General features: G+C 45.4%; 1 protein-coding gene across 5 annotated transcripts in view; it reads right to left on the bottom strand.

Annotated features, from left to right (window-relative positions):
- PPP4R1 (protein phosphatase 4 regulatory subunit 1) overlaps positions 1 to 23,406 on the bottom strand; it is an 83,885-nt gene that overhangs the window by 31,575 nt on the left and 28,904 nt on the right. For 3 of the 5 annotated variants that reach the window (XM_026661073.2, XM_026661088.2, XM_026661080.2), the window contains 2 exons: positions 22,981 to 23,087; positions 8,190 to 8,332 (listed from right to left, as the gene is read on the bottom strand). In XM_026661073.2, coding sequence (XP_026516858.1) covers positions 8,190 to 8,332; positions 22,981 to 23,087 — 250 coding nt within the window. The remainder of the gene's footprint in view (positions 1 to 8,189; positions 8,333 to 22,980; positions 23,088 to 23,406) is intronic. The other 2 variants (XM_026661106.2, XM_026661097.2) reach the window with 1 other exon arrangement.

Genomic DNA, 23,406 nt, shown 5'->3' with positions numbered 1-23,406 from the left:
CATTTATTTCAGAAGCATTTTAGCTGTAGAGCAGTGTAATTAAAGAAGGAGAGCATAATTAATGCCAATCCAAAATAGTTTTATGGAAAGTATTTGTCAAACAAATTCCATTTTTTGAAAGGATTACAAGATTGTCAATATAGTTACTTTTATCAACCAATGTATTTAGACATCTGTAAGGGGGGAGGGATAGCTCAGTGGTTTGAGCATTAGCCTCCTAAACCCAGGGTTGTGAGTTCAATCCTTGAGGGGGCCACTTGGGGATCTGGGGCAAAATCAGTACTTGGTCCTGCTAGTGAAGGGAGGGGGCTGGACTCAATGACCTTTCAAGGTCCCTTCCAGTTCTAGGAGATGGGCTATCTCCATTAATAATTATTAATTATTATTATTATGGTCTTCTAATAAGAAAAATGTAGCATTATTCAAAAATCAAGAAGTACATATTAATAGTGTAAAATGGTTAACTGACAGATTTTAAAAAATAAACGTCAACAGGAAATCATCATCCAATGGACTCGTTTCTAGTGGGATCCCACAGGGATCTGTTTTGGTCGAGTGTTATTCAGTATCTTTATTAATGATCTGGAAGAAAATCACTGCTGATAGAATGTGCAGATGACAAAAATTGGTGGAGTGATAAATCATGGGGAAGGTTGGCTATGCAGATTGATCTGGATTGCTTGGTAAATTGGACTTATTGAACAACACAGTCATAAACATACAGCTAAGGGTAGCATAAAATCCCTCTTTACCCTGTAAAGGGTTAATTCCTCTTTTACCTGTAAAGGGTTAAGAAGCGCAGATAACCTGGGTGGCACCTGACCAAAAGGAACAATAAGGGGAGAAAGCAACAGAGGGTCCTGTGGCACCTTTAAGACTAACAGAAGTATTGGGAGCATAAGCTTTCGTGGGTAAGAACCTCACTTCTTCAGATGCAAGTAATGGAAATCTCCAGAGGCAGGTATAAATCAGTGTGGAGATAACGAGGTTAGTTCAATCAGGGAGGGTGAGGTGCTCTGCTAGCAGTAGAGGTGTGAACACCAAGGGAGGAGAAACTGCTTCTGTAGTTGGATAGCCATTCACAGTCTTTGTTTAATCCTGATCTGATGGTGTCAAATTTGCAAATGAACTGGAGCTCAGCAGTTTCTCTTTGGAGTCTGGTCCTGAAGTTTTTTTGCTGTAGGATGGCTACCTTAACATCTGCTATTGTGTGGCCAGGGAGGTTAAAGTGTTCTCCTACAGGTTTTTGTATATTGCCATTCCTGATATCTGACTTGTGTCCATTTATCCTCTTGCGTAGTGACTGTCCAGTTTGGCCAATGTACATAGCAGAGGGGCATTGCTGGCACATGATGGCATATATAACATTGGTGGACGTGCAGGTGAATGAGCCGGTGATGTTGTAGCTGATCTGGTTAGGTCCTGTGATAGTGCTGCTGGTGTAGATATGTGGGCAGAGTTGGCATCATGGTTTGTTGCATGGGTTGGTTCCTGAGTTAGAGTTGTTATGGTGCGGTGCGTGGTTGCTGGTGAGAATATGCTTAAGGTTGGCGGGTTGTCTGTGGGCGAGGACTGGCCTGCCTCCCAAGGTCTGTGAAAGTGAGGGATCATTGTCCAGGATGGGTTGATCTACAACCCTTTCACAGACCTTGGGACTTTCACAGACCTACAAGCAGAAGAAAAAATGGTTACCTACCTCCCGTAACTTGTTCTTCGAGATGTGTTGCTCATGCCATTCCAATAGATGTGCGTGTGCGCCGCATGCACGGTCATCAGAAGGTTTTTTCCCTAGCGGTACCCGTTGGGTTGGCTGTGGAGCCCCCTGGAGTGGCGGTGTATATAGAACACTGCCAACCTGCTGCCTACTCAGTTCCTTCTTGCCAGAAGACTCCAATAGAGGGGAGGCAGGTGGAATTTGGAATGGACATGAGCAACACATCTTGAAGAACAGTTACGAGAGGTAGGAAATGTTTTTTTCTTCGAGTGCTTGCTCATGTCCATTCCAATAGGTGACTCTCAAGCAGTTCTCTGGAGGAGGGGGTGGAGTTCACCTGGCTGTTGATTGTAGGACTGCCCTGCCCAATGCTACGTCATCCCTCGCTTGTTTGGTGATGGCGTAATGCAACATGAAGGTGTAGATGGAAGACCACGTTGCCGCCTTGCATATGTCTTGAACAGGGACGTGTGTGAGGAAAGCTGCGGCTGAAGCCTGAGCTCTTGTGGAGTGCGCCATCAACTGTGGGGGCGGAACTTTGGCCAGGTCGTAGCACATTCTAATGGAGAACGTGATCCACGATGAAATGTGCTAGGATGAGACGGGAAGCCCTCTCATCCTTTCGCTGATTGCAATGAAGAGTTGTGGTGACTTACTAAATGGCTTTGTGCATTCAATGTAGAAGGCTAGGGCACGCCTGACGTCCAGGGAATGGAGTATCTGCTCTCTGCCAGTGGCATTAGGCTTAGGGAAGAAGACCAGTAAAAATATGTCCTGATTCACATGAAACCAGAAGACCACCTTGGGTAGAAACACAGGACGCAGCTGAACCTTGTCTTTGTCTTTAGGGGTGCTCGGAGGTAAGCGCTTTGAGCTCAGAAACCCTTCTTTCCAATACTATAGTCACCAGAAAGGCAACCTCCCAAGAGAGGCAGGAGAGAGGGCAGGTGGCCATCGGCTCAAATGGAGGGCCCATGAGCCTGGACAAGACTAGGCTGAGATCCCTCTGGGGAACGGGCTGCCGCACGTGGGGGTAAAGCCTGTCGAAGCCCTTGAGGAATTGGCCCACCATGGGGTTTCCGAAGACTGATCTACCCGCTGCCCCTGGGTGGAAGGCCGAGATGGTGGCCAGGTGCACTTTTATAGATGATATTGCCAACCGTTGTTGCTTCAGGTCCAATAAGTAGTCCAAAACTAGGAGAATTGGCACTTGCTGCAGTGGGATACCCTTCTGCAGGGACCAAATAGAAAACCGCTTCCACTTTGCCAGATATGTGGCTCGGGTGGAATGTTTCCTACTTCCCAGGAGAAGTTGTCTCACTGAGTCCGAACACTGGAGATGCAACGGGTTCAACCAGGGAGTTTCCATGCCGTGAGGTGGAGGGACTCCAGGTTGGGGTGCTGGAGCTTACCGTGGTCCTGAGTGACGAGGTCCCAGCATAAGGGAAGGGTTATTGGTCTGTCGACCAATAGGCTTAACAGTATGGTGAACCAGTGTTGGTGGGGCCACGCTGGCACTATGAGGATCAACGAAGCCCTGTCCTGGCAGACCTTGAGGAGGACTCTGTGTATGAGAGGGGAGGGCGGGAACGCATAGAGCATGTGACTCGTCCATGTGAAGTGAAAAGCGTCCCCGGTGGAGCCTGGGCTGTGGTTCAGAAAGGAGCAGAACCGCTGGCATTTCCTGTTGCTCCGTGTCGCGAACAGGTCTATGTGGAAAAAGCCCCACTTCTGAAAAATTGAAAGGGCGATGTCTGGCCTGAGGGACCATTCATGACTAAGGAATGAGCGGCTGAGCCAGTCAGCTAGCTTGTTCTGCGCCACCGGGAGGAAAGACGCTTGTATATGTATCGAGTTGGCGATGCAAAATTCCCAGGACACTCGGGTTTCCTGGCAGAGGGGAGAGGAGCGAACACCACCCTGTTTGTTTATATAAAACATCGCCGTGGTGTTGTCTGTAAGCACTGCTACACATCTGCCTCGAAGGTGGTTCTGGAATGCTTGGCATGCCAGAGGGACCACCCTCAACTCCCGCACGTTGATGTGCAGTGACAGTTCTGCCTGCGACCATAGGCCTTGAGTTCTGATACTGCCTACATGCGCTCCCCACCCCAGTGCCGAGGAGTCGGTGACAAGCAACATGGTGGGTTGCGGTTTGGCAAAGGGAACTCCTGCACAGACTACTTGCGGCCGTAACCACCAGCATAGAGATTCGAGAATGGGAGGGGGAAGGGTAACGATCCTGTCCGGTGGGTCTCGCCTGGGTCTGTACACTTGGGCCAACCACACCTGGAGGGATCTGAGACGTAGTCTGGTGTGCTGGATCACGTATGTGCACATCGCCATATGCCCCAGCAGCTTCATATAGTTTCTGGCCATTGTTGTGTGGAACTGGCGGAGGTTCTTGATGATGTCCCTGAGAGCTTGGAAGTGCGGCTCCGGCAGGTATGCCCTGGCTTGCGCAGAGTCCAAGAGAACCCCTATGAACTCTGTTCTCTGTGTAGGGACCAGCGTGGATTTGGGCACGTTTAGTATGAGGCCCAGCCTGAGGAACGTGGTGCAGGCCAGGGCCACATGCACCTCCACTTGTGCTTGCGACTTGGCCTTGATGAGCCAGTCGTCCAGGTAAGGGAATACTTGTACCTGATGTTTGCAGAGGAAGGCTGCCACGACTGCCATGCACTTCATGAACACCCTGGGGGCGTTGAGAGCCCAAACGTGAGCACCATGAACTGGTACTGCTGGCTGCTGGCCACAAAGCGAAGAAACTGTCTGTGGGCTGGGATAACGGAAATATGGAAGTAAGCATCTTGCATGTCGAGGGTGGTGTACCAGTCCCCCGGATCCAGGGAAGGAATGATAGAAGCTAGGGAGACGATGCGAAACCTGGGTTTCTTGATGAATGCATTGAGGTCTCGCAGATCCAGAATAAGTCGCAGTCCACCTTTCGCCTTGGGGATAACGAAATATCGGGAGTAAAATCCCTTGCCCCTGAACTCCTGAGGAACTTCCTCTATCGCCCCCAAAGCGAGGAGTGATTGCACCTCCTGGAGAAGGAGTTGCTCATGAGATGGGTCCCTGACGAGGGACGAGGAAGGTGGGTGGAAAGGCAGGAGGGAAAAGAACTGGATAGAATATCCCACCCCTACCATGTTCAGAACCCAGGGATCTGTTGTGATCTGGGACCAAGCACGGTAGAAGAGGGCTAGCTGGTTCACAAAGGGAGGGTAAGGATCTGGACTGAATCCTGGTGCCCCATCCTCGGGCACAACTTCAAAAGTTAGGTTTCGGCCCCGAGGGCTGTTTGGACAAGCCCTGGCCTTGGTGCCTGCGACTGGCGCCTCCTATTATTCCTGCCTCTTCTCCTGACTGAGTCCTACCTCGGGGGTCTGGAGTAGAAGCGAGAGGGGGGGCTGGGGTGTGAAGGGCTTCCTCTGGGGTGTGGATCCCCAGCGACTTCAATGTTGCCCTCAAGTCTTTCAGACTGTGCAAGTGGGAGTCCGTGTTCTCGGCAAACAAGCCCGCACGGTCAAAGGGCAGGTCCTGAATGGTGTTCTGGATCTCCCCGAAATCTGTAGTCCGGAGCTCTGTCTCATGGTGATTGCTGTGGCCATGGTCCAAGCCACAGAGTCATCTGAATCTAGGGCGGCCTGGAAGGAGGTCCTTGACACCACCTTGCCCTCGGCAAGAAGCGCCATGAACTCCATGCGTGAGTCTGACAGGAGCAATTGCTGGAACTTAGCTAACGCTCTCCAGGAATTGAAGGCGTAGTGGCTGAGCACTGCTTGCTGATTAGCAACACGAAGCTGGAGCACCCCAGTCAAGTCGACTTTACGGCCGAAAAGGTCCAGCTTCTTAGCATCCCATGACTTTGGCGCAGGAACCGGATGACCTGGCCGCTCTTTGTGGTTCGCTGCATCCACCACTAATGTTCCAGATTGAGGGTGGGTAAAAAGGTTTTCGTACCCCTTCTGCGGCATAAAATAACTCCTTTCCACCCCTTTGGCCATGGGAGGTATGGAGGCCGGGGTCTGCCATAGCACCTTTGTGGTGTTTTGTATGGTCTTTATAAGGGGCAAAAGAAGGCTGGAGGCTGGCTTGGGTACGTATGTCCTATTTGGGGTGGACTGTGGCACTGGTACCACATGGGGTGCTGGCCTGAGAGTTGCACCCACTTGTGAAGACTCAGGGTCCTTGTCACGTGGGGCGGTCTTCAGGTGCTGTGGGAGTATGGCGCGGCACCGATGTGGCTGAAGGAGGAGTACGGGGCACAGACACCATGGATGCGGCCCTGGAGCCCTGCCATGAGCCTGATGGTAGGCCCAAGGAGTCCAAAAGAGCCACTGTACCAGCCCCTGCCACTGTGGGGGCCAGGATACCACGGGCGCCGGCACATCCCGTGATCTACGGTGCCGGGACCGAGACCTGTACCGACCATGTCGGGAGATCGATGACTCATTAATCGGAGTCCGACAAATAGCCTGTGCCAGACGATGGAGAGGCAGAGCCCGACGGTGCGGGGAACGGTACCACGGTGCCGGGGAGCAGTGCCGTAGCATCTTTGGCTTGCCCCGTCAGTGCCGCAAACTGCGCCGTCGCTGGTGCCGGGCCTTGCTCCACTGCCTGGACCGGTGCCGGTGCCGGTGCTCGCGCCTGCAGGGCCGAGGACTGTGCCGTCATGGCAATAAGGTCCCACATGGCCTCAAAAGTATCTGGCGTGGACAGGAGATCAATCTCATCCTCCAATTCCTCCCAAGTCGGAGGAGTCCACAAGCACCTGATTTGATGGAGCCCCTGTCAGGGCTAGAGTCGATGGTCTGAGGGCCAGGGTGTGACAAAGGACACACCCTGCTGGGATCCCTGTGCTGTTTCCTGACAGGGGACCGACCCCTGTCTGCCTTTTTCTTCTTATGCGGCACGGGGACTGAGAGCGGTGCCGCGTGCTCCAACCCGCTTTGTGAGCCGGGGAGCAATGTCTATGCTCCCTGGAGTAGTCTTTTTTCGATGCCGAGGAATCCCGCACCGATGTTGCCAGTGCCGCTTCTGGTGCCAGCTGAGGGCGAAGAGCCACCTTCGTTAAAAGGAGCTTGAGGCGATAGTCCTGCTCCCTCTTCGTCCTAGGTCTAAAGCTCCTGCAAATGGAGCACTTATCTGTTTGATGGCTCTCACCCCGGCATTTAAGGAACGACGCATGCGGATTGCCCTTGGGCATAGGCTTCCCGCAGCGTTCGCAGGACTTAAATCCCTCAGATGGAGGCATACACCGGTCAGGGAAGCTAGGGAGGTGGGGGGAAACCTCCCGCAAGAGGCTAACTACAACTTTCAAGAACTATTTACAACTAACTAGACAGTAACCAAGAGACTGAAGGAAGCTCCAACGACCATCACTGGTGGTAAGAAGGAACTGAGGTGGCGGGTAGGCAGTGTCCTATATACACCGCCATGAGGGGGTCAATCCAGGGGGCTCCACAGACGACCCGACGGGTACTGCTAGGGGAAAAACCTTCAGACGGTTGTGCACGCTGCATGCGCACACACCTATTGGAATGGACATGAGAAAGCACTCGAAGATGAATATCAAGTAATAGGGATGTGATATTACCTCTGTATACGGCATTAGTGAGACTATAATCAGAATACTGTGTCTAGTTCTAGTATTTACACATCAAAAATTATGTTGAAAAATTGGAAAGGGTTCAAAAAAGATCTACAAGAATGATTTGAGGTCTGGATAACATGCCTTACAGTGACAGACTATAAGAAACTAGACTGAGCTTCTTGAAAGAAGGTGAAGAGCTGGTTTGATCACAGTGTGCAAGTGCCTACATAGAGAAGAGATTCAGCTCTTTAATCTAACAGAAAGGGGCATAATGAAGTTCAATGATGGGAAGATGAAGCTGGACAAATTCAGACTAGAAAAAAGGCCCAAATTTTTAACAATGAGGGTAATTAACCACTGGAAGAACTTACTTACAAACATGGTGGATGCTTCATCCTTTGAAGTCTTTACATCTAGACTAGATACCTTTCCAAAACTTATGCTAAAACTCAAACAAAAGCTATGGGCATAAGACACAAATAACTGGGTGAGGTTCTACAGCCTGTTATATGGGAAATTAAAGATGATCATTATGATCCCTTCTGGCCTTAAATTCTATGAATTAAAATTAAAAAATTGTTTTATTTCTTTCTTCCTTACAAGGAATGTATAATATGTAAGCCTATAAAAGGATAGTGTTGTTTTGGTAGTGGTGCCTTAGCATTACGTAAGGGAAACCACAGATGCCTAAGACCAGCTCAGATGCTATTATAAAAAATATCGAACTAATTTTTCACAGAAGTTCAGACTTCGATTTATTTCTTGTTGCTCTAAACCTTATTTGCTTGGTGTAGAATGTTTGCATTATCCTATTTGAGAAAGAGTATTATCCATTCAATTTTAGAACATAACATTGTGTTTATAAATGACTCTTACCTGGTTATTCTGGTCTGCGAGGTATCTCACCACAATAGGCAATAAGTATTTGGAAAAAGCATATGGTATTGAAGGCCTGTTTTCTTGACAAAATACAGCGATATGAGGCACCTGTTCCATCAGTTCTGCTCGCACAGTTGGCTCTGTAAGAATGTCAAAATAAAATAAAAAAGGCATTGTATCTGCAATAATATTAAACTCTTTTTACAATGCTGTCCAGGTGAATCACATCTTAATGTATTTATGCTAAAAACAGTTTGATAAGGTAACCACCACCCTTTTACAACCCAGGGTGCAGATTTTGGTTGCATCACTGAACCTGCTGACAATCTGGGCCCAGTTTTTTTTACTGCAAGGTGGCAAGAGAAAGAGAAGAAGGAAGCCCCCAAGGCCACCCACTAAATGCAGAAGAAGCTGTTTGCTATGGCATAGAAACAGACAGATCAGGCCATGATGCAGTTTCAGGACTCAAAATAGGGAGAACAGTTTGGGCACCAAACAAAATTTCAGCAGCTTCTACAGCCTTTGTGGGTGCAGTTAACCAAACAATAAAATCCAGACAAGAGGATTCCATATCTGAGTGAGAGAAGCCAATTGACAGGATCCGAAGGGAACATACTGTTGATGAGTGGGGAAAGAGTGACAAGATACAGTATAACTGGGGCAAATACCTACCATATATACTCAATCATAAGCCGGTTCATTTATAAGCCGACCCCCGCCCCCAAAGATGGATAAGTAAAAATGGAAATTTTTTATAACCCGTTCATAAGCCGACCCTATAATTCAGGGGTCAGCAAACTTTGGCTCCCGGGCCATCAGGATAAGCCGCTGACGGGCCGAGATGGTTTGTTTACCTCAAGCATCCGCAGGCACGGAGGTAAACCAAAGTAAATGAAGTGTCCCGGCGCGCCAGCTGCTTACCCTGACGGGCCGGGACAGCAACAGGCGGGGAAATTTTTCTGGGGGGAGAAGCTGGGAGTCAGAGGAGTAACCCCTGTGACCACCCCCTACATGACCCCACCCATAGCCCGGGACACCCACACTCTCCCCATCCCATCCCCTTCCCACCTTATCTGGGCAGGGCCAGGGGAGGATGTCTCTGACCTGGCTGGAGCTGTTCCTCCCCCCACTGCTGTGTGCTGCTCCTGCCCTCTACAAGGAAGCACGAATGGAGGGGAGGGGAGACAGCATAGCAGACAGAGACAGACACACCTTGTGTGTGGGGGGGAGGGACAGGGGAGAGAGAGAGAGAGAGAGAGAGAAATGCACACTGCCTCTTTAAGTAAGCTGACCCACCCTTAAGTGCATTGTCTTTTTAAGTGGATCAGGAAGTTGAGACAGCAGCTGCTGCCCCAAGCTCTCTCATCCGTGTCCCCACCCTGCTCTATATGGAGAAGGGGTAAGAAGGGTGTAGGAGCAGGGAGGATGGGGACACCCTGACATTAGACCCCCTTTTTCCCACCCCCGCACAGCAAGTAGGAGGCTCAGGGAGCAGTTCCAAGGCAGAGGGCAGGAGCAGCATATGGCAGTGGGAGGTGGTGGGGGGGGGGAAGGGACAGCTGAACTTCTGGCAATTGATAGCCTGCTGGGCAGCTGCTGCACAGGGAACTTAGGAGAGCAGGGAGCTGATGAGGAGTTACTGTATAGTGTGTGAGCTAGAATGGGAAAGAGATATTTTACCTCCTCAAAGCAAGTGACAGAACAGATCTTATGCAAAGGTGACTCCCCTCCACACCAGGCCAAAAACCAGAGCATTGTAAAAGCTTCACATTTACACTGTCACTCTTGCTTCACACATTCATTTGATTAGTAATATCAAAATATCAGTGCATGAACCCCTGCAATTCCATAATACTGGGTGGATAGGGAGGAATTGTTTCGGGGGAAGTGGACAAAACTCATACGGCGACACACTTGCCACCAAGATGACTCACTCAAGTTATTTGGGAGAGAAAGGAAAACCTGATTGGCTGTGAATTGAACATATCTCAGATGAGACCCTGCTCAACAGAGCATCTAGTAGTGATCACACGATCACAGCAGCTCCTTTTGGAATTTTAATTTTGGCAACAATTACTAACATTTTTTCTAAAATTCTGTTCGTATTTAATAGTTATTCATTCTATTTTTCATTTCTTGTATATTTTCATAATATTTAATAATTTCATGAATATTAATTCATTTTTTGTGGAGGAAGTGGGACACTACTTGAGTTAATCTGAATATCTTCATATACTGGATTCACATATCTCTGAAGATATATGGATCAAATTCAAATTGGGTATTTTGTACATCCTCAATTTTAATAGACAGTGGGACATTACTGAATCCCAATACGCCATTTGCCCAGAAAACAACCTATTTCAGACCTAACCACTGGATAAATCTGCCTCTCCAGAATTTTTCAACACCTGTAGCTGCTGTTAGAGAATAGATTTGTTACAACCATACATAATGAAAAGACAATACCTTCAAATTACAGTAATTTTGAGGATTAAAAGTCTTTGTGTAATATTCTTTCATAGGCGTATATTCTACCATTTGTTCCTTATTGGAAATTCACACATGAACTTTTCAGGTAAAGTCCATATGGCACTAACTTTCCTCATTTTGTTGAACACATTCACTGTAAATCTTATTACAGAACATATAGCAATCACCAAAACAGAGTGGTTGTAAAAAGAAGTCCTTATTCTAAGAGGGAGAATATTATTTATATTTAGTACTGACTAACTGCATGCTGCAATTAAACCTGAGTGAGCAAGACAAATTTTGCTATTTGCACTACTATATCCAGTGGTGGATAGAGCAAATCTAATGCTGCATAGTATCAGGGGGTAGCCGTGTTAGTCTGTATCTACAAAAACAACAAGGAGTCTGGTGGCACCTTAAAGACTAACAGATTTATTTGGGCATAAGCTTTCGTGGGTAAAAACCTCACTTCTTCAGATGCATCTTATGCCCAAATAAATCTGTTAGTCTTTAAGGTGCCACCAGACGCCTTGTTGTTAATGCTGCATAGTTTCTAGATTAGAAGTAATGGTTCTGAGTGGTAAAATAATAAAATTTCTGCCTAGCAGTTCCATTTCTTCATACTACACATTTTAAATTTATTTAGAAGCTAGGAAGAATGCACAAAAGTATTTTCTAAGAGTTCGTTTTTTGTAAGTCACTAGGAAAGTCCCAAAATAATCAAGTTAGTGGCCGTTCTGACTATTTACAGTGAAGACAGACAAGTGCAAATGAACAGTTTTGGGCTGTTTCTCTTCAAAAGACATTACTAAGCACTTGTATAAGAGAAACATAAAATGTCTTTAAAAAGAAGATTCTCTGGACACACGTACAAGATATACAAGTACAAATCGAAAAACTATACAATCAAATAAATGTCTAAAAATAAGACCCTAAAAATCCTTTCAATGTATTAAATCTGAACTTTCATCAGAACTGACTTAGTGAACATTACCAGATTTAAAAAAAAAGCTTAGACTCCAGTTTACTGATTGAGTGCACATTTTTGGCAGTACAAACAATGTCAGTGAGCCAAGCAGCCATTAAGAAGGAGGAAGAGAAACTGAGCAGCCAAAGAGACTATCCATTTCAACACATTATATTAAACACAACAAAAATGTTTAAATAACTTAAAATTTATATATGTAAATTGTAAAGTTTATAGAGTAGCATTATAGTCACAGCTGATAGCACCAGCTACTATTGATGTTGCCTGATACTTCTCAATAAGACAACCCTGTTTTTCAGTTGCTTATAAAACTTTGCCAAACTCTTTGAGATGAAATTATACACTTCGGGTGTCTGCCTCAGGGTGAATATTTTTGGAAAATTTTAGCCAAAACTGTTCAACTGTTTCCAAGTTTGGGGAAAATACATTGTTAGTACCCATGTTAAAAATTCTGGCCCCTCTTCTTTGAAAAGTTCTTGTTTCCCCATGCTTTGGGGCAGGGACTTTGCATTTGGCAGGGGAGGGACCTTTGTATCAGCAGTGTTCATTTTGCCATCCCTGTGAAAATCCATGCTAAATTATGAGCCTTTGAGAAATCTCAGTTTGCACATGCTCAGTACAGACATGAGATTTTTAGCTGCTAAAAACGAAAGATTACACGTTCACCAAGCATGCTCAGTGCCTCTCATAGCTCCTAGCACTGACCAGACTGTGACTGAACATGTTCCAGCCTACTGCTGATCAGACCGTGCTTGCACAATCCCCACAGAGCAATTGACCATGCTCCTGCCCAGGACTACGGGGGAGTCGTCACACTTTCCCTATAATAGCTACTCTGAGTCAGAATGGAGCCAGCCACTGGAACTGAGAGCAGGGAGCCTGCCCTTCCTGTGCTCTCAACGGCTACCCTACTGGCACCCATGCAGCATGGAAGATGCTGATTCAAATGCAGGACAAAAGCCAGAATAGTAGGAAGGGAAAGGGCTAAATTGGGACAAGGAGTTTGCTGAAACTGGGACTCAGGAGGTGGGGAGGAAAAACTGACTAGGAGTTGGAAGGGTGGGACTGGCTGGTCAAGGAGACTGGGAGCTGGGTGGAAGAGGGGAGGCGAGGACTGGAAGCTGGTGATGGAAATGAGAGATGACGATTGGGAGTGGGAGATGGACACTGAGATTTGGATGAAAAGCTTGCGTGGGGATAAGGAGGGAGGATTGGGACTGGCTGGACAAAGAGAATTGGAACAGGAACCAGTTCGGGGGGGTGGAGGTGGATGGAAAGTGTGTAGTGAATACAGCAGATTGCAGGCAGAGAAAGTATGATCTCATGGTTAAGTCAGTTGAATGACATCTTGGGAAACTGGATTCTATCCTGCCTCTGCTACAGAATTTCTATGTGATGTTATGCAAGTCACTTAAACCAAAAATATTCACAGCTTGCCACTAACTGAGTGTTCTTCATTTTGTGGGTGCCCAGCACAAGATCTGCAGAATTGCTGAGCACTCACAGCTGCAACTGAAGTCAATGGGAACTACATTTTCAATATATAAAGTGCTAAATAATGCTAATTATTCTGAAAAATATGGTCCTATTGGTCACCAAAAATGTTTGGATACTTAATCTCTTCATGCCTCAGCACCCCATTTGTAAAATGGGACTTGATACCATGCCCTAACCTCACCAGGGTATTGTGAAAATAAGTTCATTAATATCTGTGAAGCACTCGGAGATTATAGCTATAAGAGCCATAGATAAACACGTGATGAAACTAAAAATTCTGTATTCAGAGCACGGTTTTAATAGCCACACACTGATAAAGCAAAATATTGAAAATCTTCTAATTAAGTTAGCACCACTTTATTCCGTGCTCTGAATGAGACAAGGATTCTGTAGAAACTAGTATGTGATCATGTAATTAAACACTGTATCAAGATGTCCATGCACAAGGGGGACAAAATAAGGTTGCTCGGGCAGCCTTAATTCTGGCATTTCCTAATTTCAGAGAGCTTGACTTTACAACCTTAATAATGCTCTTTTAATGTAGATTTTCATGTAATTAAGTGTATACATTTAACAGCATAGTTAATAATTCAATATACATCATATATGCAATACTATTGCTGTGCGAGAACCTTAAACTTCAAAATTCCCGGACACTCGTGTTTAAGGTCTCAATTCTGCAAAGCACTTAGGCACATGTTTAAGTGCTTTGTTGAAAAGGGACCTAGAGCCACAATCTCAAATCTTACATTAGTACAGCGTTTTGCATTATATTTCCTAAAAATGTACTAACAAAAATAATGCCAAAGATGAAAAGAGAAAAATATCCAACCCTACCTCATTCTCTCCACTTTCACTTCTCCACCTCTTCCTCCTACTTAACTTTGTCCTATGGCAGCCTAAAGCTAGATTTCTTTATATCAGAGTAAACTGCAATTGCTATTATTAATTCTATAAAATACAAACTGTAACCAAACAGAAACAAATGGTTTAGTCATCACAAATTACAGATTATGGAGGCACTGGTTAAGGTTATTACTCAATTAGACTGTAAAGTCTTCAGGACAAGAACCATATCTGTGTTTTTTGTTTGCACAGGGCTTAGTTCAACGGGCCCAGGCCTCTAAATACAAATAAATAATAAAGTTGGGTTGAGATTTTTACTTCAAATCAGGATTTAAAATGTCTACTTCAAACTTTAATGATTGCATGTAGACTCCAAATAACACAATACATCTTCAGAAGATGATTACATTTTTCATAACATTTGTTTGGAAAAATAATTTTCTACCTTTGTCAGGAGAAACATTTTAAAATGCTCCCTTTTTTAATTTTGTCACCTGAAAGTATATCTTTATGTCCTCTTATAGCAAATTACCACAGACAAGTTTGTAACGTCTCAAACATATACTTTCTCCTAATATCTCATAGACTGGGTACTTTTCAAGCTTTACTTAAGTCTTTTGTATTTATTCTTCTCATTTATCAAAATTCAATTTAGCTCCACCAAGCTCTCATGTGTTCTGCAGCTGTTTAGTCATGGAACTGTACTCCAGAATTTAAGTTTTTTCGTTTTTAAGTGGTTTCTAATTCTCCTGGATGTGAACTTGAAAAGATGATTCAAGTGTAAACTGATACAGTTTTGTCCGCCCTAGTAACTGCCTGCTACAATTACAGTAGAACCTCAGAGTTACGAACAGACCAGTCAACCACCTCATTTGGAACTGCAAGTATGCAATCAGATAGCAGAGACCAAAAAAAAAGGCAAATACAGTACAATACTGAGTTAAATGTAAATACTAAAAAAATAAAGGGAAAGCAGCATTTTTCTTCTGCATACTAAAGTTTCAAAATTGTATTAAGTCAATGTTCAACTGTAAACTTTTGAAAGAACAGCCATAACGTTTTGTTCAGAGATACAAACATTTCAGAGTTATGAACAACCTCAATTCCAGAGGTGTTCGTAACTCTGAGGTTCTACTGTACTCTGCAAAGTGTGAATTGCCCCAATCATCAAAATGAGTTGGGAATGTTGACACTGCAATATCCTGGGAACCACACTTCACTGCATAGAACACTGTCATTCTCATTTTTAAATCTGAATTAACTATTTCGCCATTGATCATTTTAAACATAAACATTAATCTAAAGTGCTTATCTCAAAATCCAGAAGTGACTTTCACATCTCCTCCTGTGCCAAAAGCCTCAACTGATCCCCCCCCTACTGAGCAGCCAAAAAGCGCCAGTGTTCCCTGACAACTTTTACAATGGAGTTGGGTATCAACGTGTAAATCAATGCACATGCCCAGTGACCGGATACTTGTTCACACAGACTTTAACATTACACATATACCAACAGGAAACATATCTTAACCTAGCTGAGGTTTAGATTCCGATTGCATTGTGGTTATGAGGCACTGGATGTGTGCACTGTGGTTGTTATGTTATGTTACACTGAAAGGGAGTTGTGGAGCTGAGGAGTCTTAGGGTTTGTCTACAAGGGGAAACTGACTGGCATAGCTATTCTAGAATAACTCCCCATGTGGATGTTACTGCGAAAAAACAGTAACTTTATTCTGGAATAGTGTCCACATGAAGAGCTTTTTCACAATAGCTTATTCCACAATAACTATACCGGTCAATTTCTCCCATGTAGGTAGATGAAGCCTGAGTGTATTTGGTTATCATGAGGTTTGGGTGGTAATAATGTCTGAGAACTGAAGTTCTTGTAGGTGTTAATGTTGCCACAACTGGTGATTTTCTTTATCTCTGGCGAATGTGTTGAAGAAACTCATTTGAAAACCCTTAACTCTATGTAATTAAGTTTTTTGCACAGGATATATTTATTGCTTTGCATGAAAGCTTCTGTTCTTAATTAGATACCATCTTCTGACGAAACACATCAAACAATACTAGTTTATATTTGTTATGTATTAGAAGGCTGGCTACACAGTGTGGGGAGAAAGACAACACCTCTTGAAAGTACCTTTCCCTGCACAACCGCCACCTGTGTATTGAGCTTCACATTAAGATGCATACAATTTCCAGCACTGAGAATCACAATGGTGACTTGTCAAGAGCCTGAGGGCAGAATCTAATTTGCATATATATTTATATAGTTTACATGAACTGTGTCAGTTTGTATGGTCTCAGGATACAGTTAGAATAATTTAAAGAGTAATAAATTTAACCAAATCTTAAAGCTTTATTCCCTTCTCTCCTTCAATCTAGTATACACTCTCTTTCATATACCATTTTCCTCCTCTTTCTTTCTGTTACTCTCTCTCCTCATCCTTCCAATTCTCTCTCTTAATCCCCACCCTCACTCACTTCCCCCTCCCTTTCATCTGTCCTTCTATTGCACACAGACTTTGCTAGGGCTGTGTTCAACAAAAAAAAACTGGACTAGGTGAAAGTCTATCACAGCCTGAAGACAGAGCTTGCTTCTCTCTTTTCAGGAGTGCCATCGACTCAGACAAGCTCCTTCAGGCTGCCAGCTATGATGCTTTGCTCTTTCCATATGCCTTGCTAACCAGACAGGAGTGGACCAAACTAGGGATTAGCAATTCAAGGAGAGAATTTTTGCTAGTAACTGCCAAGTGAGAGGGACTTTTGGCAGGGAGAGGAGATGTTGAAGCAATTAGGGGATGAAGAGGACCTTCTGACGAGTTGAAGATGGAGTGGAAGGGTGTGGATCTGCTGGCAGCTGGGATGGGGACACATAAGCACTTCAGTTATTCCAAAATATTAGGGACAATGTGAGCTGCAGACTAAAAGAAACATTACTAAGCTGTCAGCAGGCTATGAGCCAGTATCTCAAATGTTACTTAAAGTGGGCTTTTCAACATTACTTTTGACATCCATACATGTTTTCAGAACTATTTACTGTCATCCCATAAATCTGCTGAAGAAAAAACTCTGATAGTCATTTCTGAGTATAGCAATAATATGCACAGTGTTCACGTATCCTGGAATCATGGCAAACAAGTTATTTATATTTGGCTTGCCATACGTTACTTGATTAATTATGGTTAAAAGATATTTTTCATTCTAGGCTTGATTACAGCCTCATAATTAGTCTCATGATAAACTTAACATTTTCCAAAAAACTTATCAAGTAAGTTGTATTTGAGACAGATGTATGTAGAAAACTAACTAGTCTGTCATTCTGGTGACTGGAGTCCCAAGCAGAAAAAAAAAAAAAAGCCGCAATAGCGATCCGCGGCGGCAATTCGGCGGGAGGTCCTTTGCTCCGAGCGGGAGGTGAGGGACCGTCTGCCGAATTGCCGCCAAATAGCTGGACGTGCCTCCACTCTCCGGAGCGGCCGCCCCAAGCACCTGCTTGCCAGGCTGGTGCCTGGAGCCGGCCCTGGTTCTAACAATCTCTATGTTTGGTGAAATATATAATTTTTCCAGCAGGAGACTTTCTTCTCCAACCCTGCCATTTTCCCCAACAGCCCTTTAGAAAGTTTTATTACATTAGTAGTTTTTATAGTACCCTAAATACACATGCTATTTTCCAAAAATAGATGGACATAAAGTCCCTGTCTTATAGATGTTACAAATGAAGGGGACCCAGTGCTACAGGCACTCTGCAAAATTCACAACAACTTCAATGGGAATTGAAACGTTAACTTCAAAAGGGAGTTAATGGCACTCCATGCACACAGAACCTGCAGCATCAGGCTCCATGTTTGCTAAACAAAACACAAGATGCTACAAAAACAATGAGGTAGGAAGGGTATCATGATTACTGATGAGGTAGAGAAGTACAATTATTCCCGTTTTACATAGGGCAAAAACAGGCACAAGTGACTTGTCCACGCCCACAAAGGAGACTGTGGCAAAGCTGGGACATTACCCCTGAATCCCAGTCCAGTGTCTTCACTGCAAGACTAACTTTCACAAGGGTGAATACATTACACTTGACAAGAGTGTTGGGAGGATAAATCAATTAATGGTTGTAAGGCATTCAGATGCTATGGTGATGGGCTTCACACAAGTACATATGTATACACAAGGCAGATTTGTGTTTGCACATTAACCGCTATTCGCTCTTTTTTTTGTAAGAACTAAGGGGACAATGAAACTGAAAAGTAGCGAATTCGGAAGAATAAATATTTTTACCACACAAAGTATAATTAGTCTGTGGAACTCTTTACCACAAGTTGTCAGTGAGATCAAGAGCTTAGCAGGATACAAAAAATGAACTAAATGTTTGTGTGTGCAACAATACCTTCTGCCATGCACACATACCCTACCCCAATTATGGTAGTAAATATTAAAAAAATAAACAAACAAACAAACAAGAACTGATTTGTACTATATACCCCTAACTAAAGCTTGGGCCGGGGGTGCTCTGGGGAGGGCGGTCCGGGGATGCCGTGGAGGGGGATGGGTGGGTTGGCCCAGGACCCCTGCTGGTGCTGGGGGGGGGAGGGGTAGGTGGGCCGCAGCGCATGGCCCAGGACCCCTGCTGGTGCGGGGGGAGGGGTGGTAAGAGGGGAGAGAACAGGTGGCAACACGTGACCCGGGACCCCCACTGGTCCTGAGTGGGAGGGTTGGCGGGGCTGCCAGGCTCCCTACCTGGCTCCGCGCAGCTCCTCGGAAGCGGACGGCATGTCCCTGCAGCTCCTAGGAGGAGTGAAGGCCAGAGGGCTCCGTGCACTGCCTCCGCCACGAGCTCCGGCTTCGCAGCTTCCATTGGCCGGGAACCACAGCCAATGGGAGCTCAGGGGGCGGCCCTGGTGGCACCTCCCCCTAGGAGCTACAGGGACATGCCAGCCACTTCCGGGGAGCCCTCCCCCCCCCCCCCCCCCCCCCCCCCCCCCCCCCCCCCAAGGTAAGCGCTGCCCCACGCTCCAATCCCCAGCCCTGAGTCCCCCACCCAAACTGCTGCTGAGCCCTGAGGCTAGCCACATTGGCCGCTACAGAAGTCACAGGGGTCACCAAAAGTCACGGAAATCCTCCGTGATGGACACGAAGCCTTACGAATAGCACTGGAGGGGGACTCTCATTCAACTATGCAACATTCAATGCAAGTCCCTGTTTCTGCCTTCAAACTTAATTATACAATATGCCCACAATAAAAAGAACTGCCTCAGTTTCTCATTTGAGCCAGCTGAGAGATGGTGAAAATCAGAAGAAAACCAATCATCATGGTTCAAGTGTGACAGTGATGGAAATCAGCTGTCAAAAAATGAGAAGGTGTCTACATTAGTTTAGTCTGATCTCGCAGCAGTTCACGTGCTAATGGGCTTTTCTTGATACTTGGGCTTGGTTCTGGTGTAATTCTAACAATGAAGCCAGAGTACCACCGTATAGAGATTTGAGTCAAACTAAGCAAGTCCAAAGCACAAATAATTTAAAATTTTCAATTGTTTATAAGTTTTACAAAGCAAGTTTAAAAAATAACCTAAGTCACAAAAATAGCACTTCTTATCATACAAAATTAGTAATTTTATTTAATGTTGCAGTGTAGATTGAAAAGATACAAGTATTCAAACTCTCTTTAACCAGCTTCAACAAGACAGATCTATTTCCATTTGTAACAAGTTTTTCATTTGTTTTAAGATGCACAATGAATGTTCAAATTGACTGTCTTAAAGAAATAGGTTACGGCCTGATATTACATCTGTACCATGCATGAAACTCACAATTAAGTTAATGGCAGTATTATTCACGGCGCAGCTGCAGAATCAGGCCCACAGTATGACAAAACTGGAAACAAATGCTACAGTGCACAAAAAGCTTAAAATACCGCTTTTGCTGACTAGCCAAATACCAGTCCAGACCATAAATACACTACTCTTGCTAAAGGAAACAAAGCAGATTAGAGCTCAGGTCTCAGTACTCAGTCTTTCTTCTACAAACGGATATGTCAAATTGACAGTTATGCATGAAAGCTTTAGGCTGCAGACTTGCTCATTCCTTTTGGTCATCACTATAGCAATAAAGACTGCTGATATTACTGCACCAAAGCGTACACAGCTCTGCATGAAGCTATTTCCCCCAGACACACATGTTCTATTTTCACATGTGCTGAGAACCCAAAACTAACAGAAGGCCCTGGGAGATGCTAGTGCTCAGCACAGTTGGAAAAACAAAAATAGGCAAACTGCTGCTATAGATGCATAGATTTCAAAAGCAAAACCTAAGCCGGAAAGTGCCCTAGAAACAATAAATAAATAAATAAATGGAGATATCTCCTAGAACTGGAAGGGACCTTAAAAGGTCATCGAGTCCAGTCCCATGCCTTCACTAGCAGGACCAAGTACTGATTTTGCCCCAGATCCCTAAGTGGCCCCCTCAAGGACTGAACTCACAACCCTGGGTTTAGCAGGCCAATGCTCAAACCACTGAGCTATCCCTCCCCCCGAAACAATGGTTTACCACTATTTTGTATATATTTAAATACATTTTAAAACAACACTGCCATCTTATTTTTACTCAGAATGGCTACTTATCTATCAATAACATTTGCTCATATAAACATAAAAAACATGCATTATAAATTAACATGGTAGTCCTTGGTAGCACTATTTGCCTTGAAAAGCAGTATGTTCTGTGATTCTGGAAGAAAGAAAAAGAGTAAGGGAGATGAAGACCAAAAGCAATTTTCTCCTTATGTTAGATCTATATAGGTTTCTCAAACTCCCACAGCATTCCTGCTATGAAGTATAAATAATGTTTGTGCCTCCTGTGATGTCAGGCCTCTCTTGCTGCTGAAGTCACCCTCCTCTCTTGTTACTTCAACAGCAGCATCACCTCTCCAGGTGTGAATATCTCCATAACTTCCTGTTTCTTACTACATCAAATTTAATCTACACATCCTCACTTAGAAAGTCCTACTTATATAATTTTACTGCACCTACTTCCCTGCTCTCATTTCTCCTTATTCAACCCCATCCTCTACTCTCTTCCCAGTCCTCTTGCCTCACTATTTCATTTTCTTCCTTCTATTCTTGACTTCGTATCTCAAACATCCAAAAGTTTCAATATGTTCCATCAGCAAAGCCCTCTGCCCACCTTCAAATTGCTCCTAAAACCCCTACTACTACAAGAAAAAAAGATCCTTCCTTCCACCTCATCAACAATTCTCATGTCCTCCTTTACCTCAGTATTTTGTGGGATCATGTGATTGATTTGACCAACATAGGGCCTGAACCTGCAAGCCCTCTGCATGTGAAACTCCTATTGAAGCCTATGGGAGCTTTGCACAGAAGGCTTACAGGATTAGGCTCCCTTCAATTATCAACTCTTTGGGCTGGTCTACACTGGAGGGGAGGAGGGGGTTGGGAATCGATCTAAGATACACAACTTCAGCTACGCTATTCGTGTAGGTCAGGGGTCTCAAACACGCGGCCTGTGGGCTGGCCCACCAAGCTCCCCCTCCCGAGTTATTTTATGTGGCAGCTAAGCTCCCTACTCGCTGCTCCCTAATGTTTGGGGCCAGGTCTCTCCCCCGGCCCTGCCTGCCACCCCCACACGTCTCCCCCGAGTGTCCCCCGGCCTCACTTGCTGCCCCCTCACTGCCCACAGCCTGCAGCTCATGCTGACTCCACTCCGCTCTGCCGGCTTCTGGCATCACCTGCTGCCGCAGGGTCCTAGTGCCCACCTCCACTCTGGCCAGGGCAGGCTGCCCTTCCCCTTCCCTTCTGCCCTAGTTCTGAGCCTCTCCAATGCCCCAAACCCCTCATCCCCAGCCCCACAGCCCTCACCCCTGCACCCCCTCCTATCCCCATACTCCATCCCAGAGCCTGCACCCCCAACCTCCCTGCCCCAACCCGGAGCCTGCACCCAGCACCCAAACTCCATCCCAGAGCCTGCACCCCAGACCCCCTCCCCCACCCAAACTCCCTCCCAGAGCCTTAGGCAGGTGGGGGTGGAGTTTCGGGGGGGGGGCGGCAGGTTCTGGGCACCACCAAAATTTCTACAAACCTGCCACCCCTGGAAGAGGCAGACTGGTGGTGCAGCCCAGTGCAGTGGGGGGGCTTTAACAGAAGTAAATCTAACTAAGTGCGTGTTTTGTCCTTTGAGTGAGGTGCATTACAGTTGGTGGCACTTAGCACTTTCCAGGAGGGAGGGGAGAGGAGCAGGGAGCCGCGCTCTGGGGAGGAGGTGGAGAAGAGACGGGGCAGGGGCGGGGCCTCATGGAAGGGGTGGAGTGGGGGCGGGGCCAGGGGCAGTAAGGGCGGGGTGTCAGTGATGCAGCCCTCGGGCCAATGCACTAGTCCTTATGTGGCCCTCCTGGTCATTTGAGTTTGAGACCCCGGCGTAGGTGAAGTCGAAGTATCTTAGTTCGACTTACCTGGCCATCCTCATGGCGGCAAGTCGACAGCCACAGCTCCCCCGTCGACCCCGCTTACTCCTCCTGCCGAGGTGGAGTACGGGCGTCGATTCGGGGATCGATTTATCGCGACTAGACAAGACGCGATAAATCGATCCCTGATAGATCGATTACTACCTGCCGATCCGGCGGGTAATGTAGACGTGGCCTTTAGGGCAGAGAATGTATCTTCATCTACAAATTGTGAAGTACCATGTAAATTTGGGATACCTGATTACATAATATAAACTTTTGTTGAGATCTACTAATGAAAAGCACAATAGATGAGTTACGTATTATTAGCTGTTTTGGTAAAGCACTATTGAGAAAAGCAGCAGGGGAGGGGAAGAAAGTCTCCTGAGAGAAAAAAAAAAATCACAAAATACATTATGGAATTCTTAAGGCCTATTTTAAATATGGAAGGGGAGGGAAAACACACTGATCTAATGTTAAAAGCTTTGATCTTCCTCCATTAGCCCATTATGATCTTTCATACTACATACCTGAATCATCAGCTAATCTGCTGATTCTCTCCAGCACAGCAATACAATCTCTCTCATCATCGCTGACTTCCTTCAAAGTGTCCAGCAAACTTCGAGCCACCATTTGCCTAGTTCATGAGAGAATAAATATCATACAAGTTTTGGAAGCAGTAACGTAACGTTTTTGATTACTCAATATTTCTTGGTGTGGACGAGTTTTCTAACCAGACCATAAAAATGGATCTAAATAATTTTACATTAATAACTTTAGTTAAAATAATCTTAAAAATACTCTAAGGATTTTTAGAGCTATGCTATATATCAGAACTATTAACATTAAATGTAAAAAGTTGAATTAATGTTAACAGTCTCTCTTCAATTTACAAGGACAAGGGAAATCAGAGGTGACGTCAGCAACCTGGGATTATTCCCCATCCTCCAGGGGGC

Source organism: Terrapene carolina, unplaced genomic scaffold (assembly GCF_002925995.2).
Source record: "Terrapene carolina triunguis isolate 2854851 unplaced genomic scaffold, T_m_triunguis-2.0 Scaffold58, whole genome shotgun sequence".
Taxonomy (NCBI): Eukaryota; Metazoa; Chordata; order Testudines; family Emydidae; genus Terrapene; species Terrapene triunguis.
This window is presented reverse-complemented; position numbering and strand designations above follow the sequence as displayed.